This window comes from Spermophilus citellus (genome assembly GCF_964194105.1).
Source record: "Spermophilus citellus genome assembly, chromosome: 11".
Taxonomy (NCBI): domain Eukaryota; kingdom Metazoa; phylum Chordata; class Mammalia; order Rodentia; family Sciuridae; genus Spermophilus; species Spermophilus citellus.
Window position 1 is genome coordinate 92,768,144 of NC_138192.1, and position 18,966 is coordinate 92,787,109.

The 18,966-nt window shown below is 34.8% G+C and overlaps 1 protein-coding gene across 1 annotated transcript in view; it reads left to right on the top strand.

Moving 5' to 3' along the window:
• GLS (glutaminase) overlaps positions 1-18,966 on the top strand; it is a 78,893-nt gene that overhangs the window by 56,227 nt on the left and 3,700 nt on the right. The window contains exon 15 of the mRNA XM_081260491.1: positions 18,392-18,453. Coding sequence (XP_081116617.1) covers positions 18,392-18,453 — 62 coding nt within the window. The remainder of the gene's footprint in view (positions 1-18,391; positions 18,454-18,966) is intronic.

An 18,966-nucleotide genomic window follows, 5' to 3' on the forward strand; every position in this document is an offset into this window, starting at 1 on the left:
CATTTCTGGTGATTTTTATTTATATAACAATATACTCTGCCCTGCAATTATACTTGAAACCCTGAGCTATAAGTAAATTTATATTTTTTAAACAGCTGAAGAATTTTTTTTTAAAACGTAGTTCAGCCTTTCTGGATCTTTGTACTTTCATTTACCATAATCTTGTATTTTTTTTAGAATCACAGAATTGAGCTTGCAAGTATTCCTAAAGTTTGTAACTCCCACTCCACCCAGACCCCTTTCCAGAATTTTTAGCACTTTGTTTTCTCTATTAACATATTTACATTTTTAAAATGTTTTTATGTAGTTGTTCTGTTGTATGTTTTGTTTCAACAGACTTTTAAATTTATTTTTAATGATCATAATTGGCATTAGCTAATGTGACTATAGGTTATTTTGCAGTCTGATTGTATCATCAGCATTTATTAAAACTATTTAATTATATTTTCCAGTAAAAAACAATGTGCTGGAATTAATCAAATCTATCAAAGTTAGAAATGAATGTTATAATTATACAGAAGTTCTAAAAATAAAACATTACTCCAGAATCTTTGAAAGAAAGTGAGTGTAGCAGAAATGTGACTCTAAAAATAAACGTTGCAATGTTGGCTTTTTAAAATAAATTCCTTTGGGGTTAGATTAAATATATAAGTAAAAAATTATTGTACATAAGCAAAAGCTACTCAAGTTCTAAACAAATGTTAACAGAAAAAACACTACTCTTTCCCAGAAATGTGCAAAGTAACTGCCTGCTTCCCTTGTTGTATTTTAAACATTTGAATCAGTAAGTGTCCTCAGAACAAGTTTTCTGATTTTTAATTTATTCTGTTTATAGAACATATTGTCTTCAGTATCAATTTCATAATTGGTGGATTTTTATTTTTTATTTATAAAGAAAAATGTGTATTGTGTTCTTGAAATTTATTAATTTTTTAAAGGCCTTGTTGACTTGTAAAATGTTAAGACTTAAATATTGTTACTCTCAAGAGAATATTATTCTCTGAAATTCAGGTGTACTTCATTGTCAGAGTGTATGCATAGCATGTTTAAGGCCCTGGGTCTAATCACCAGCACCAAAAACAACTGATTTTTTAATTCTCAGAATTTAAACTTGCCTGGTTAGCCCTTCTATGAGTTTATAAAAGTGAAAAACCTTAAATTTTAAGAATTGGGCCCTTATTTAATGTAAATTCTGTTTGCTTTTACACAATGTGTACTAAAATAAGAATGTGCTGAAATATTAATGTCAACTATAATTGTAACTACTCATACTTGAACCATTTCATTGTAAATTTCAAATTGAAATCTTGATCTTCAATCTCTTATTAAACTTCTCTTTAGTTCGAGGTCAGAATGAACAGTTTTTATTATTTTGTATGTATCACTAGGGACAACATAAAACTTAATCCTTAAGTCCTGACCTTCTTCCACTAAATGAAATTAATGATGTTATATAAAACCATGGTATAAATTATTAATTGAACTCTTCCCATAGTCTATTGTTTTATTCTTTCTCCTAGTCACTGAAAATTAAAGATTATAATGAGAAAATTCAATATATTATCTTAATTTAAGTATTATACTTTCTTTTTCATTCTTTTATATCATTATTTGTCTTTGGCTGAAAATGAGATAATTTTAAAAATTATAGTTACTCATGAATAGGTTTTCATTTCTGAATATTCATGTTGTTTATATTTTCACTTCCAGATCTTTTTAGTATTGTTGACATTTGCCATTCTAGCTTATTAAAAAAAAAAGTTAAAGAAAATATATACCTGAAATGTACAAGTCGAAACTTCTTCAGTATAGTATAGTTTTATTCTTTAGTATTTTGCATAAAGCCTGGATACATGCATCTTACACACAATTTATAACCTGAATAAGGAAATAGACCAAATAATATTTTTTGAGATGAGTATTTGAATTGATATGAATGAACATTTTCTATATAATGAAATTTCATTGACCTCTTGATGAAATTATAGGACAAGTGATTTTGTTAAAGTTCTGTGGTAACTAATACCATTAGCTCTCTTTAATCATACCAATAGAATATGTCTCTTTTATCATCCCTTTTTACTTGAAAGAGAAACTTTAGAGAATGGGACTGAGGAAGAGGGGAATAGAGCCTAACTTTCTATTTACGTATTAGTGAAGTTTTTCAACTAAAATATGCTATTTCAATGGGACTTGGAGACTATCTTTTTTTTTTTCCTGAAGGAGAACAAAGGAGAAAGAGAATTAGTTTGCTGTGTTTTAACTAAGTAATAAAGACTTAAGAAGCTGTAATTTTTATTCAGTCTCTACTGTGTAATTTTATTTTATATCTACCATACTTGCTTACTACAGAACCAGCACTGTTGTTTATTTGGTATGCCTTGTGTGTTGGGTTTTGTCATGTTATTGTCTACTTATTCATGTGTTAGTATATTTACTTGTTTGGAGGAGCTCTGGTTAGAGGAGAATTTACATATTATGTTCTGTAGTATTTGCTTTGCAAAAAGTTTTAATGAGTACCATTGTGAAACAGGGTATTTTTTGTTAAAAATTTAGGATCTCCTGCAAAAATTTTTTAATAGATTAAAACTTTCAGTGTACCTTATGCTTTTATGACTTACATGGCATCAATGACTGCTGCATGAGTATTTTAGGACCTGAGTAGGCTGTCCATTAGGCATATACTTCCATGTCTTGTGTATTTTGCTCCACTTTATAATGCATGTTTTAGTTTTTTTAAACACAATTTTTACTAGTTCTATGACTAAAATTTTTTCCTCAGTCCTTGAGTGAAATTGACTCATGAAGAAGTACTGAATTTATCATATTTCTCATTCATGCACAGTAGTGATCACACATTTGAAATAACCCTGTGTACCTAAAATTGGCAGAAATTGAAAATGGAAAGAAATGCCCCATTCACACCTATTCCTTATGCCAAAGACCTTGGAAGTCAGAATTCCTTTTGTCAGAGATGCCTATCACAGGAAACTTAGTAGTGTACATACCAGAGCTAATTATAATTATATTAGTCCTTACTTGGGTCTAAACACATCAACAGAAACCTAGGAATATCAAATTTTGAATAGTTGAATAGCATGGCTTCTAGGATCATTGATAATAACTAATATTTATTGTGATTTAGTATGGGTCAATCATCTACGTAATAATACATGTTTCAAGAGTTCTTAAATCCTAATAAAAACTATGAAGTAGGTAAATACTAGGAAGAGGTATTTTATTACATCTATAGGTTCTGATTATATTTTATGTAAATTCCCTAAGGTTGCACACTTTTACAGCCAAGATTTACACACAGATGATTTTGGTTTCAGGGCTCATCCCTTTCGACAACAGACTATGCTTCTCCCATTATGAAATGTAATGAGTGGCTGGGCATGATGGCACTTACCTGTAATCCCAGTCTCAAAATAAAAAATAAAAGGGGTTGGGAATGTGGCTCAGGGTTAAACACCCTGCATTCAATCTCTGGTACTGGAGGGAAAAAGTAATGAGGAATTTGTGTGTTACCTTATTAATAACATTGGAATAGTTCATGAAAATTAAAAGACTAACAATGTCAAAATCTCCATAGACCAAGATTTTAGGGAGAGTTCGTATTAAAGTTACTCTGTTTAATCTGCAATGATTATATTTTTGTTCTAAGGTATATAGATGGGAAAATTAAATCCAAAATTATTTGATTTAGAGAGGGTCAGTCCTAAATCCTACCATTTAAAACCATCCTTTATTTCATTTTTTATATAAGTGCTTTAAAGTGTTCTTGTTATGTACTTCTACAGTATTAAATGCAAATTAGTATGTTAGCACTAACAGTTGGTGTTTATCTAACTCTTACAAATTATTTTAGAAAATGCATTTAAAAATTGTTTTATTTGTTGCCTCTAGATGTCTGTCTGTCAGTTAAATTTAACAATCTTAATCAACCTTTGTCCCTTAGTGCTTTTTATAGAATTCCAAGTATAATTTTCATTTGTCCTATTTACATATAACAGTTCATGATATGATCCAAGAATGAATTGATCTTTGTTCACATCTGTGCTGCTTGTTTTTAGGAAGTGCTTTTTTTTTCTTTTTTAAACCAGCAACACTAGAATGATTCAGTGATGAAGATCAAATTCCTGTATTTGTCTAGATCCATTTATAATTGTCCTTATATATGTGTTTTGGTTTTAATGATAATGTTAAATCTAAGCACAGTCACAACACAGGTATATGCAATATATACTGTACTGTGAAGAAACAATTCTGCTGATTAAATTATACTTAAAAACCAACCTATTCCAATCCCTTTACTCTGGAAAATTGGTGGTTTTGTTAATGTACCCATTTTACACTTAAATTGCTCTTTTTAAAATCGCTTTTGTAATAAATGTTCTGTGGTACAAGAGTGGTCAGATAATGCTCATTCCTTTTATGAAGTTGTATTCCAAACTTATATGACTGTAAGAAACTGGCTGAAGGAACAGGCTCCTTTGGTTTCAGGCTTCCATTTTAGGGTTCTGGACCCTTATTTTACTTAGTTACCAAATTTTCATCCTTTCTGTGTAGCAGAAATTATTTTCTGCTTGTGTTTTCTCCTCTTCATTTTGGCAGTATGTATAAGTCTTGCTAATATACAAGATTCGATTCTTCTATATATAATAAAAAGTGTATAAACTTTAAAATTATTTTCTTTAGGTCTTTTTTTTTCCTACCAAGTAAAAAACAAAAGGAATTATTACCCCCTCTCTTTGCATTTCACTAGTTTTTCTTTAAATAGTACACAAACAGAAGTAATTCAGGATGTTTGGCTAATTTAATTTGATGGAGTAGTCTATATAATTTAATCTTAGCATTATTACAATTCATCTGTATACATTAGCCCTAGCATTATTCATTCACTGGTTCATTCTTCATTAAACCAGTATTTATATTTTACCTGTGTGCCAGACACTGCAAGGTAATGCAAATGATATGATCTAGCTCGTGATGTTTACAATCTAGGAGACAGTTCTAGGAGATAGTTATTGAATAAATAATTACTAAAATAATTTAAATGGTGATAAGTGATTTACTACTGATGTATATAGATGTAGTTCATTTTAGCCATTATAAAGGAAGTGAATTGCCAAATAGTATCTCTTATAGTGACATTTTTATACATCTGTAACATACTTTGAGACACAGGGATATAGTGAAGCTAAAAGTGTGAGAACCTGAATGCCAGTATTCAGAGAAGGCTTACTTGTGTGTGGGGGGAGTAGTTTCAGACAAAAATGCCATCTATCTCTTTAATGTTTTATTTATTTTAAAAAAATTGTTAAGTAATACACAATAATAAGTAAGTAATAGAAACATAAAGAGTGCTAAGTGAGGATCTAACAAAACCTCATTTACTCTTGGTGGTTGGGTATGGTTGATTTTTCCCTGAAAGATACTTAAGTTTTAAGAGTCAGAGGAAGAGTGGAATAGGACTGATAGATTAGTCTGGCTTGAAGGTCCCAAAACAGAAAGGAGTTTAGCACATTTGAGAAGGTAAAATACAAACAACAAGGAAGAGTGAGTTGAAGGGGATGTAAGATTGGTCCTGGATGACTTTAAAGATAGGACCATATTATGTAGGATGTCCAAATTTTAAAATGCAGCTTCCTAGGGGCACAATCCCATAGCTTGATTCAATCATCTACATTTTTAATGTGTACTCTAGGTGCTTCTGCCAAAGATAGTTCTGTGGACACAGTCTTGGAAACATTTTTACAGGGTTTAAGATTCCACATTGAGTTGTAGATTTTATTTCAAGTACAACATGAAACTTGTAAGCTTTTGAGAAGAATGATGTGACTTGATTTTTAAGCACCATTCTGTAGAAAACAGACTAGAGAGAGACAAAAGTTGAGGAGAGGGACATAAGATGTGAGGATGGCTTAGACTAGAAGTAAGAGAGAGAGACAGGATATGTGTGAAAGAGAATAAAATATCTAGTTGGCTGCCCAATTTTTAGTGTGAACAATAGGGCTGAAGCTGATGCATCTACTATGATGGAGACCATTGGTGAAGCAAACCTTAGGAGTATGGAAAAAGTAGTTTAATTTAGGCTATTATAACTGTTAAAGGATCTGATTACAAATAAAAGAGGGTTGATTAACAGTTAACTAACAAGTAGGTGATTATGTTTCTAAAATAACAAAACATCTAAGGGGAAAACAGTCTAGGACTGTTACCTTTAAGGTAAACTGCTCTGCCAGGCTTAGTGGTGGAATGTATGTTGGCCTCATGCCTGTCACCTTGTAGTTGCATGCTGGCCATCCCACTTTTAGCCTCACCTGAATGGCAAAAGTGGAAGAAGAAAGGAGAGAAATGAGTAATACCTAAATCAGGAAAAATCTTTTCCAGAAACCCACCAGACCCTGGCCAAACTAGTGACAAGGGACTCCAGGAAAGTATCTTTTAATTGGGCACATTGCTACCACTATTAAGTAGAGATTCTGTTAGAATGGAATGGATGAAAAGTGGATAATTGGTAGGCAATTAGTAATGTGTGAAAACTAACTTCCCTTTGAAATATTTGGATTTGTAAGATATTTAAGTAGTGATGATGGGAAAGAAGTCAGATATGGGCCCAAACTTAGGAGAATGGTATAAGCTGGAGATGCAATTTTGTGTGTCCAGTGTGAGATTGTAGTATTTGGAGCATTGGTGGTATGTGAGATTACCGAAATAGATAGTGTGTAGTAAGAAGGAAGGAGAACTCTACATAATTTTCCTATGAACACATATGAAAATACCTAAGTGAACACAACCATCGTGCCCACCCACAAGAATGGGGTCCTAATTAGAATAAGATATATACTATGCTTCTATAATTTTATCAAAATGGATTCTACTATCATGTATAACTAAGAAGAATCAATAAAATCCAATAAAATAAATCTTTTCAAAAGAAAGAGCACACTTTGCATTGAAATTTTTAAAAAGGTGTGGGGAGATCAAAGATTGCATTCTAAGGAACTTTCTTTTTAAAAGTAGGGTAGCAGAGAAGGCAATTCCACTAGGGCAAAGTAGACAGAGGAGGAAAAAATCCAGGATAATGTATCAGGTAGTCAAGGAAAAGAACATTTCAAGGAGTTTGGAACCAGAGAAAGTAAAATTAAGATGAGGGTTTTCCATTTATATGATAACCATTCTGGTTTTCTTGTATTAAAATGATTAGTTTGAAAAATAAAAATAGTAGATAGCATGGCCATTTTTTATTGTTTGGTAACCTGCCTTCTCCTTTTCAAAACATCTTTATTGTATTTGGGATGTAAAGGTCAGAGAACTTTTGGACTAGAGAACGTTTGATGATTTAAAAAAAAAGAAAAAGATGCAGTAAAGCTAGGCATGATGGTGCACCAGGAATCCCAACTGAGACTAAGGTAGGAGAATCACAAGTTCAAAACTGGTGTGGGCAACTTAGTGAGTGCCTGTCTCAGTATTTTAAAATAATAAAAAGGGCTGGGGATATAGCTCAGTTATAGAGTGCCCCTGGGTTCAATCTCTAGTACCACAGAATTTTGAAAAGGAAGTTGGGGGAAAGGAGAAGGAGATCCTGTAAAAAATGAGAACTTAAAGTAGACATAAGACACAGGCATTGGCCAAAAAGTGAGGTCCCTGAAAAAAAATGGGGTCACAGTTTTGGTGGCAGGAAGGGCACCTCCTCCAATAAAATAGGACACAGAAAGGGAGAGAGGTTTACAGACACAGCTGGGTTAAGGGGGTACCAGCTTTCTTTTCCTGTAGAGTATGAAGGAAGGCTTTCTTTTGAAAATGGGTTGGGGAGATGTGTGAAGTTTCAGAGAGTAGGGAAGATAGGAAATGTTTGCTGTAAAGTAGGAGAGAAAGCTGAAGGAAACCTAGCAGTGTTTTCAGAATACCCACTGAGGTTGGTGACCCTGGATTTTTAGCAATGGCAGATACCATCTTGTTACTCTTAGTATCCTGTGACTGTGTCCTGATTTTGAATTTAGGCAGGTAGGAACTACAGAAGATCAGACAGAGTATTTTAGGGCATTTACCAGATACCAATTTTAACGACAGGCTTTGGAATCTATTTTGAACCCTTCCTACATAAAAGATTTGCATTTAGAGGATTAATTTTTTTCCTTTTAGAATTTGGTTTGTCTTACTTACAACTAATACAGATTACATGAATAAGTGAATTCTGTGTGTAACTGTGCCATGCCTCACCTCACAGAATAAAATATTACTAAGAATTGTAAATACTAAAATATAGATAGATGCTAAACAATCTAGTGATTAAGACCTGAAAAATGGTGCTAGAGTGATTTTATATGCACAGAGAGCAATGTAAAGTTAGACACACACAGATACATATCAAACTTTAAATGGCTTATTTTTGAGGTTCTTAAAAACATCCTTTTCTCGCAGCTTCCTGTGTAATGTGTTGGCACAGCTTGATATTGTAACTTGCGTAGTAATCAAATAAGAAAGGCTGTGAAACTGCTTTGATTAAGCAGTAGAGAAGCATTGTTACATTTCTTTGTGTGTGGTTCATAAAGTACACGCACTGGACCCTTCATAATAGAGCTCTGAAGTAAACATGAAAGATACAGAGTTAGGTGTGTTTCTCTAAAGACACATGGAAGTAAGGGATTTTTTTTTTCTCCTTAATATCAAGGCAGTCAGTTAAGAATATCTGGTGGCTGGAGTAACTAGAGTAAACCTATGTCCCTATGCCTTGCTTTATTATAGTAGCAGCATCTAGGGCATGCTAAAAGAGATGGATCTTTAAACTCGAGTTGAAGACATAATTCTGCCTATACCACTGCCAAAACTTACTTTTTTTTTCAGCAGAAATAGAGCCCCATCTTTTTAGCAATCTGGTTTATATTTGTATTTATTTAATTTTAATTTACACAAGATGGAGTCTTTGTAAGAATCTTTTTATTCCAATAACCCTGATTTTATTTTTCTTTGAAGTAATATGTATAAGTATTTGGTAACCAATTTTATTTCCTGTGTTATTTTGCTTTTAGGTTCTTCACCTCTTTGGGGTTTTGTGTACTTGTTTTTTAGTTATAATAAAATTATTAATAAAACAACACCTATTCTAGAAGTGTGGCATCTTGTCTTCTATCTAAACACATAATATGATATAAACTAATCTTCATGAAGTTTTACAAATATTTGTATTAGACAGGAAGAGGTTGGGAAGAAAGTAAATGAGAACTTTGTCTGGGGAGTGCATATGCTCTTTGGGGTTGTCACATGGGAAAGGCAGTTTTGTTTTCAAAGGAATAGCTGCCTTTGACCTTGCTCAAATTTCTATTTTTCTCCTACTTGCTACTACTTAATTAGGAGTACTGTTTTTCAAACCACACAAAGGTATATTGTTAGCTACTTTTATAATCAAGTATAAAAGGAGAGATGCTTGAGTTCATTGGTATCTTTTTAGACCACTCATTGACATTTACCCAAATAATATGAGACACTGAGATAAGAAGCTGTTAATTTGTTGCCAATGCTGTAGTATTCATATTTGCTTTTAATCACATTAATCTAAAACACTTTTCATTTTTAGAGGTTTAAATACAAAGAATAAAGATAATGTCTTTAACATTTTTCCATTTGATGTTTGTGGTATTGACACATCAAACTGAATTATTTATTTTGTCCCCCTGTTTTCCCATTTATAAAAAAAACACCTTTGGTTAGCACCTCAGTATAAAATTAGTGTCTCTGATATCCCTATAAATTCCTTAGTTGGTATTTTCTGATTTCCTATCACAACCTATTTTTATTTTAGTTTTGCATTGTCAAGGAAGTCCCAGGTATTGCTAGGAAATCTTTTGGCCTAACAGATAGGCAGAAGTTGCAAGCACTGGCCCTGGTAACAGTCATTTTGGGCCCAACTCCTTATCGGCCACTTACAACTCTGATGTCCTGTTCAAGTTGCTTAAATATTTTAGCCTTCAGTTTTCTGTCAGCTGAATAAGAACAGGAATAATAATACTTCAAGTACTTGCCTCAGTCAAGAAAGAGGAGGTGTTTCATCTTAACATTTTGTTTTGAAGATGTAATTTAACATTTTGCTTCATGATGTGTCAGATTTTTTGGATATGATTAGGACTTAAAATTATTTCTACTAATCTACTCATTGATAGATTGAAATGGTTTGCTTAAAAGAGTTTATTATTTAGCTTAACCAAGAGCAGAATGCTTTGGAGCTGTTGTTTTGAATATATATATATATATATATATATATATATATATATATATATATATATATATAAACACACACACACACACACACATATATATATGTTTTTATTTATTACATCTATTTCTCATTCATTAATTAATTTGGTACCAGGGATTAAACCCAGGGGCGACTACCCCTGAGCCACACTCCAAGCTCTTTTTATTTTTTATTTTGAAACAGGGTCTTGCTAAGTTGCTGAGGGCCTGGCTCAGTTGCTTAGGGCTGAATTTGCTATCCTCCTGCCTCAGCCTCCTGAGTTGTTGGGATTACAAATGTGTACTACTGCACCTAGCTGACCTTATATTTTTTAAGTGAAATTTCTGTAAGATAGAAATTTCCTTTAGAATAAAATTTGCTGTATGATTTATTTCTCTCTCTTGAAATTACCATATGAGAACTTCCTGTATTTGTGTACAAATTTAGAAACACGGTCATGAAATGGGTGCATTGCTTTTCCCATAAAGGATTGATTCTGATTCTCTGATCTTGTCATTTGGATTAGTGTTGTCTATATATAGTATATTAATATCTTTGAATAAATCATTGGAAAGCTTAGGAACATGTAGCATCATACCTTAGACTATCCAATCATAAAAGCATTATAATTTTGTTTTAAACATCCTTACCAATATTAAATAAGCTTAGTAGTAAAGAAAGAGGAAATATCTTTGATCACATATACATTGTATAGATATATTTACCTTTGCCTTTGAGGCATTTAATTTATATCTGTTGGCAACTTAAAATTTTCTTTTAGCTATACTATAATAGGTTCATATGTGTTTACATGACCTTAAGAAGAATATTTATGAAATAAGTCCGGAAGCTTATCTTCATTTAAAGGCTAGAAACAGCCAACTTGGAGTGAAGCTTTTAAAAACAAAATTGGATCTGTAGGCATGATGGTTTATTTAACAGATGAAGAGAGTATCTATTCCATGACAATAGATACTGTGATGAACTGGAAATGAGAACTCAGTTTACGTCAAACTAGACATGATAGAAACAGAAGGATGGTTTTTCAGTTACCTGCTGTATTCTTTTCACTAAAGCCACTCCAAAAGACCTAAGTAGTCTTTGTATGAAGACAGAAACTAAGGATGAAAACCAAGGGAAATGTTAGTTTTGCAGTTGCTAATAGAGTTGACATAAAGTAGTTGGAAGTAAAGTGTAAAACTGACTAACCAACCTTTCCACTCTCTGTCCCTTTCTTCCTTCTCCTTTTCTTTCCATTCCCCCTTCCTTTCAATATTTAGCAAAGGACCTTTTTGAATTAGAGCTAAATTGCTATTTAATCTTTTGATTGCCTTCTGTCCTTTGGATAAGAAGATAAGATCTCTTAAGGACAATGCACTGTCAAGGTCAAATCCTACAGAACTGAGAATGCAGATGTCTGAGTTTTGTACCAGCTGTACCACTAGTTCACATGTTAAATGAACTTGAGCCAAGCCTCAGAATCTCAGTGGTGGTAATAAATACAATATATCCACCAATGAATTCTACCTCCAGCTTGTCAGGGATTTTTTTAAAAAATATTTTTAGTTCTAGATGGGCACAGTACCTTTATATATTCATTTTTATGTGGTGCTGGGGATCAAACCCATTGCTTCACGTGTGCCAGCACTCTACCGCTGAACCACAACTGCAGCCCCTGTCAGAGATTTTTAAAAAGCAGTTAAAACTGTCCAAATGTTGAATTTTTTTAGGGTCATCCATTATATAGGTACAAAGTGATATGATTACTTATAAGTACACAGTTATCAGGAAATTCGGAAGGAGGAGATAAAAGTCAAACAATTCAGCCTCTAAACAAGTCCAAAATAAATAGGAGAACGATAGGAGTGATGACCTAAGAACATCTCATGACCGGTAAAATTGATTGAACCCTCTACCTGCTTCCAACTTTGTGGGAAGAGTGAGGTTTTGGTACGCCAGGCATGCGGTGTCAGGTGAACTCATGTGAACTGGAACATTTTTGTCCCACTGTTGTGGTGACTTTGTACAAATAAACTAAGATAAGGCTGTCTGGTTCTGAGAAGCAGATTTGATAAGGAAAATGTAGTATGACTGGAAAAATCTACAAGACGAAGGGAAAACTGTTAACATGGAATTTATGACTTTTTAATGACTCTCTACCCAAGTGGAATTTCTCTTTCCTCTGGGGAGGAATATGTTAAACATCTTGAGCCCTTAATTTATAGAGCCATAGTTGCTTCTGTGTTATTGAAGAATGATTCATGGTGAATGATTCATCAAAATACAGCTTTCATGCCACTGACGGTTACTGTTAACCCATTATTTTCTGGACTTTAGCTATGTAGACAGGTGTTTTAAAGTGAACACAACTCAAATATGCTGTGGGGAATTAGGGAATGAACCTCCATCAAAGGATAGCACACCTACATTATTTGCAAGAGTTGTTGGAGGTGAATGAGTGAAGTTCTGGGGTGCCTATGCCTTCAGGTTGTTGGCTGTAGTGGGCCTTCTAAAGGTGTGTCAGTTTAGTTGGGAATATTGGTGAAATTCTTTTAGCAGAGCAGGAAATGGACTGTCCCTAATTGATCTAACAATCTATCTGTTGTCTTAAAACTTAGTTTCATTTTCTTTCTTGACTTTCTACCCATAGCCATGATTTATGCAGACTTAAAATCTAGGGGGCTGTTTGCTGGAATGAAGAGGCATTTGTGGTTTGACTTTTAAATGGGGCCTGTGCATATGCTGCCTTCTAGAGCTTTCCTGTTTTGGGAAAAGTGACATTCATTGGGGGATCAAACTCCAGTTTTCTGGTTTGGACTAAATTTATCCCTGAAGTTAACTTTTTATTTTCATGGGAAAAACAACAAACTTCCATGCTAATTTTTTAAAATATTTTATTAGCTGTTGATGGACCTTTATTTGTTTGTATGTTGTGCTGAGAATCTAACCCAGTGCCTCACACATGCTAGGCAGGCACTCTACCACTGAGCCACAACCCCAACCCCCTATATTACTTTTTAATAATTTTTTTAGGGCAAGCTAATGCCCCCCACATTTGTCTGAAAGCCTTTGTACATTGAAGTTTTCTCCTTTACTCTCATATTTATTTCTGAAATGAAATATGCTCGAAAATAAACTGTTAACATACTCTGAATAAACTAATTATATTCTAAAATAATCCTTCAATGGACTTTATTTATAAGAAACATTCTTTTAGAACTTTTAAAACATTGAATAATTGACTAAGCTTATATATGTAATATCTCTTCAAAGTAGTTTGGTCCAAATTCAGAATTTAAAAAGAAACGTAGTTCATATATACAGTCACTGAAATAAATGAGGATTTATTGCTTAGAAGAGCAAATATATTTTAAGGAGAACTATGAGTAATTAATAATGTACACAAGTAAATGTCCCACATGGTCATTTGTGATGTAGTATGGCAAATGTGGGAGAAGATTATATTATTTTTACATTAACACATTAATTGTACAATTACTGTACAATTTCATTATGACAGTTCTATACATGCATATATTGTGTATTGATCAGGTCTACCTGTCCCAATTTTAACTTCTCTCATCCTCCTCTTCCTTTCCCTGGCCTCCTTCCTTGTCCTTAATAGTCCCTCTTCTACTTTCAGTTCTCCCCCACACCCCTATACAAGAGAAAACACGAGATACTTGTCTTTCTGTGTCTGGCTTTTTTCACTTAGCTTGATGACTTCTGGTTCCATTCCTTTTCCTACAAACAACAGGATTTTATTCTTCCTTATGAAGACTGATGATACTCTGAATAATACTTCATTGTGTATATGTACCATTTTCTCTCTATCTATTCATCTGTGGATGAGCACCTAGACCAATCCCATATTTTGGCCATTGTAAATAGTGTCACAATAAACACTGGTGTGCAGGTGTCTCTTTTGTATGCCTATTTCATTTCCTTTGGATATATACCCAGGAGTGGTGTAGCTGGATTCTGTGGTAGTTCTATTTTTAAAATATTGAGTCACCTCTATACTGTTTTTCTTCCCCCTCTGTACTGTTTTCCATGATGGTTGTACTGATTAACATTCCTATCAAAGGAGATTACTTGTGATTTAAGAGATTAGCATTCACAGAGTTGGGATAAGATTAACATTTCATTGAGAAATGAGGAGAGAAAGGATGCTTTCAGGGAATAGCATGACTATCTGGCTTAAAAGGGGCAGAAGTTATATTCAGGGTTGTGGTGGGACAGGAGTGTCTAACTGATGACTCTACCCTGACATGTGCTGTCAGGGCACTGTGTGGGCAACTGGCAATAAGCTATATGGAAAATGAATGCTGGGATGATTTGGCCTGGGGAGGTGTGGCAGCAAGAAAGGGCATTTCATGCTAGCCTTGGAGGGTAGGTAAGAATTTGGGAATCTGGGAGTTTTTAATAGGAGAGAAGAGTGCAGACATCAAGACACAACAAGGGCAGTAAGACCTATTTTACTCTGTCAAGGTTAAGAGAAAAAAAATTAGCCTGAAGAAACTTGAATGCAAGACTAAAGAATTTAAATTGTGTCACAAATGATTTTGAGTTTTCTTGACGCTCCCCTACTTAGAAACCTTCTGTGATTAAAGCAATGCTTTGAGAAGATGATTAGAAATATGTGGAAAGCTTTTGGGAAGTGGAAGGATTAGAGAAGCAGAGGCATCAGGTAGAAGGATTGAATAAATCTGGTAATATAATACATGAAGATGGAGAAGTTGAAGTGATTGATAATGATTATACTCTTAATACCCAAAAGGTAGTAACAAACTGAATATTTGATACTTTGGGAGAGAATATTCACTTAATTGGTCTATAGATATTTAATGGTCATGCATTACATGTGGAAGGCACTGGGATTACGGTAGAGAAAGAATAGACAATCTCTGCCCACATGGAGCTTATATTTAATGAACAAGAGAGAATATTATGTGACAATTTCCATGGAGAGAGTTAACAAAGTAAGGGATAAGGAGTGATGGAAAGCGGGTGTTTCAGTCTACAGGATAACATTAGATAAAACCTGAATGGAGGGATTTGATACTTTGGGAGATTTGATACCACCTATGTGCTGAGGACCTGAAACCTAGCAAGAAGAAGTGGTAGGGAACCAGATGTGCAGTGTAACTGGGGAGCAGAGCATTTGGATATGCAAGCCATGCTTGAGAGTTGGAATTTGATTCTTGGTCTGATAGACAGTCACAGCAAGTACCTCAATGTTTTCATGAGATTCCTATGTTAGCAGTTAAATAGGAGGAACAGTTGGGAGACTGTCCCATCCCTCTAGGTGAAGCAAGCTTGTAGCTCAGATAGACCTACAGCAGTAGAGAGAGGTAGTGAGAAGTGGTGGGAGGATTTGTTGATGAGCTAGATGTGGTTATGAGAGAAGGAACACGAGGAGTATTCTCAGGGTCTGTGTGGTGGACTTGTGTGAATTAGTAATTGTTTCTGGGCAGAAGCAGATCTGCTCCTTATCTCTGAGTGAAGAAGGCTTCCTTCTTCTCTGGATACCTTGGTGGGAAGAAGCTGGCTGGGTAGGACTTAAATGGCTGTGGAGGACTTAAATGCAGCAGTCTTAGGTGACTTCTGGGGCATTAGAATGAGCAACTGCATGAATTACAGTGTCATCCCTAAATGGGAGATTCTGGAAGAGCTGACTGGAAGTCAGGGAAGGCAAAACAAATCAAGTTCTGAGACACCCCTGAAATACCTGAAGGTAATGTCAAGTAGACAGGTAGATGCAGACTTCTGGAGCGAGAGTGGGCAGCTGTCAATATTGTTACTGTTTTTGAGTTTGAAGTTTCAGTGTGGCAATCAAGTAGAGCTATAGGGTTGGTGTTTAGGTACAGTGATTAAAGATCTAGATTGAAAAGTCATTCTGCCCAGAGGTACATATGAAACATTCGAGGGATGTTATGTTGAAAACCAAGAAAGATGGAGACTGACTTGAAGTATAATTAGACAGTGGGAAGTGGGCAGGGGATGTGCAAAGGAGCCAGCAGGAGGAGCAGTGTCTTGGGAGAAAAGTCCTGAGAGAGTGGGGAGTGTGAGGAAGACAAGAGGAATCAGGACTTAGGAAGCTGCTGGAACTTCTTAAGAGTACTGTTCAGAGGCAACAGTGAATACGAAGATAATTTTCAGGGAATTCAAAAGTATAAAATACTTGCAAAAATATGCACTGATAAAGGGAATAAGAGGGTCAAGTGTTAGTTTTTCAAAATGGGATGCTGTGTTTGCATTAAGGCAGACATAAGGGAACCAGTGAAGAAAGAGGTTGGAGAAGCTAGAAACAAAGGTGTTAAGGGAGCACAGTTAGGAGGTCTGGAAGACTGTGTGAAGGAACCGGTAAAGAAGCAGATCTTGGCAGTAAGGAAGGATGGATAACTTTTTGGTTTGAGGCACAGAGGGAAAAAGAATAGGTATTAAGTAAGTACTCTGCATAAAAATGAGGGGAGAGATGAGAGGTGTTTTTTCCCCCAATAAAGTATTCAGGGTCATCACTGTTTTATGAGTGGCCTCTGGTGTTAAAGACCTGAATAAAATATAAAGGAAACTAATGAAAAAATAATTGTCAACTAGCAATGAGAGACCAGTGGGAAGTATGAATGGTCTCTGGTAGTTAAGCAGCATTCTGTAGCCAAAGAGCACAAGGGGAATTCTGAGAAAGGATTTAGAACCGATACCACTAAAAAAGATGCCAAGAGCACCTAAAAAAAAAAATAAAATAAAAGGTGCATAACCCAAAAGAGCATATCAGAGTTACCCAGACTTTAAAAAAGGCTATGTGCATGTTTACCTCCTTTCCCTAAAATGTATCAATTTGAGGTATAAGAGTTAGATGACTAGAAATGGGATGGTGGGGGATGCTTATATATTAAAGAGTATTCTGGATGTAACTTTCTCCCACCTCCATACAGAACATTGTCTGGACTGTTCAGAGGGACTGACTTCAGGGGACAGGATGGGCAGCAGTAGTAAAGAATGGCAGGAAGGGAAGTTAATGGACGGAAGGAGTATTAGCTTTTTAAAGGATACCAACACTAATGGCTGGTAGTGTTATTTTGGAGGTATACACCTCAGGTAGTTCCTGTATTCAGAACTCTGCAAGGCCTCTCATATGTTCATGAATCTCCCAAGGAGATTTAATATTTTAAGGATTTATCTGATCACAGGACCCTTATTTTCATGGAGCATCTTGCAGACTAGTTTTGCTACAAAACAGGCTTAGAAAATACTGGTCAGTTTGTTAGTTTTTAAAAATTTACAGGTTAAAAAAAAATTTACAGGTTGTGGGAGGCCATAACACAAACAGAATGTCCAGTTTAAGATCTTGAAGCACAGCTCCAGAACTAGGTTGTTTGTGGAGAACTAGGTTACTTTCCATCCCTCCCATTGAGTTTTCATTTCCTACCATTGCGTCTAATGTTAGTTGGGTCATCAATACGAATGTTGAGGTTATAAAGCACAAGACAACCTGGAAATTTATAAAATATTTACCAACAAATTGTATGATCAGTAGTGTAGTTTTTCATCAACATTGCTGAGTTGATCCACCTTTTAAGCAGTTTTATGGGTTCTCTAAATGCTCTAATTTGTACCTGATGGGCAGGGAAACAAAAACTCCAGTGAAGTACAGCCCTATTCCTAAATTTAAGATGATAAATACTGAGTTTTGTCTTTGAAGATTTGCAAAGAATCCAGTTAGTGGAGAGGAATGTTATTGCTGGCAGGGATTAGATACTTAAAATAGCATGATTTAGTTTTTAATCATGTGATGACTTTTATCAGTATACAAACTTGCTCACAGAACTGAGACATGCTAAATGAGAAGAGTGCTAAAGCATTTTCAGTTGCCCCAAATAGCAGATTGTGAACTTCCACTCTTGTGCCAACTGGTATCATTCCATTCCTTCCCTCATGAACCTTATCTTTATTATTGAATCTTCCTTCATAATACTGTTAAAAGAAACAAATACTACACATGTGTACATTTGGTTATAGAAGTGTACTCAATAACCTTTTTCGAGTGATCCAGCTGAAGTATTCCAAGCACATGGAAATAACCAGTGACAGTTGAACACTGTGGGTTTGTCTTTTCCTGTGAGTGTCTGAACTTTCTTTTCTTCACAGGTAAAGTCAGTGATAAACCTTTTGTTTGCTGCATACACTGGAGATGTATCTGCCCTTCGAAGGTATGTTGTCTAGGTGGATTAGCATGTGGTTTTGCACTATTGTGAAGTTGACGCTAGGTTAGCAGCCTAGCATCAAGGCTAAGGTCTCACTTCCATTTCCCTCTAATAAAAACAACCTAAACAAAATTTTTATTAAACCCCCATGTTCATTGCTTTAGGCCTGCAGCCCAATCTCGTTCTTTTCCACCTTTTAGAAAAGCCTAGATATCTGCATTCCCAAATGGTAACTTATCCAACTAACCTGGCTAATTAATATTAGGGGTTTACCATTATTGGACAGTACCTCCTCATTCCACATTCACTCCCCATCTCTGGTGGGGGGATGGGACAAAGATGGGGAATCTGGTGTCCTGTAAATCATCAGGATCGGAAAGGCCATCTACTACCAAATGCTTAATATAAAGTCTCTTGTATAGAGTTGCAACTGACCTTTAAATGGAAAGATGTATAGGCTTAATTCCTACATTTGTTTCAAAGTCCAGTCAGTACTCATAAATTGTAGAATGTAAAGTA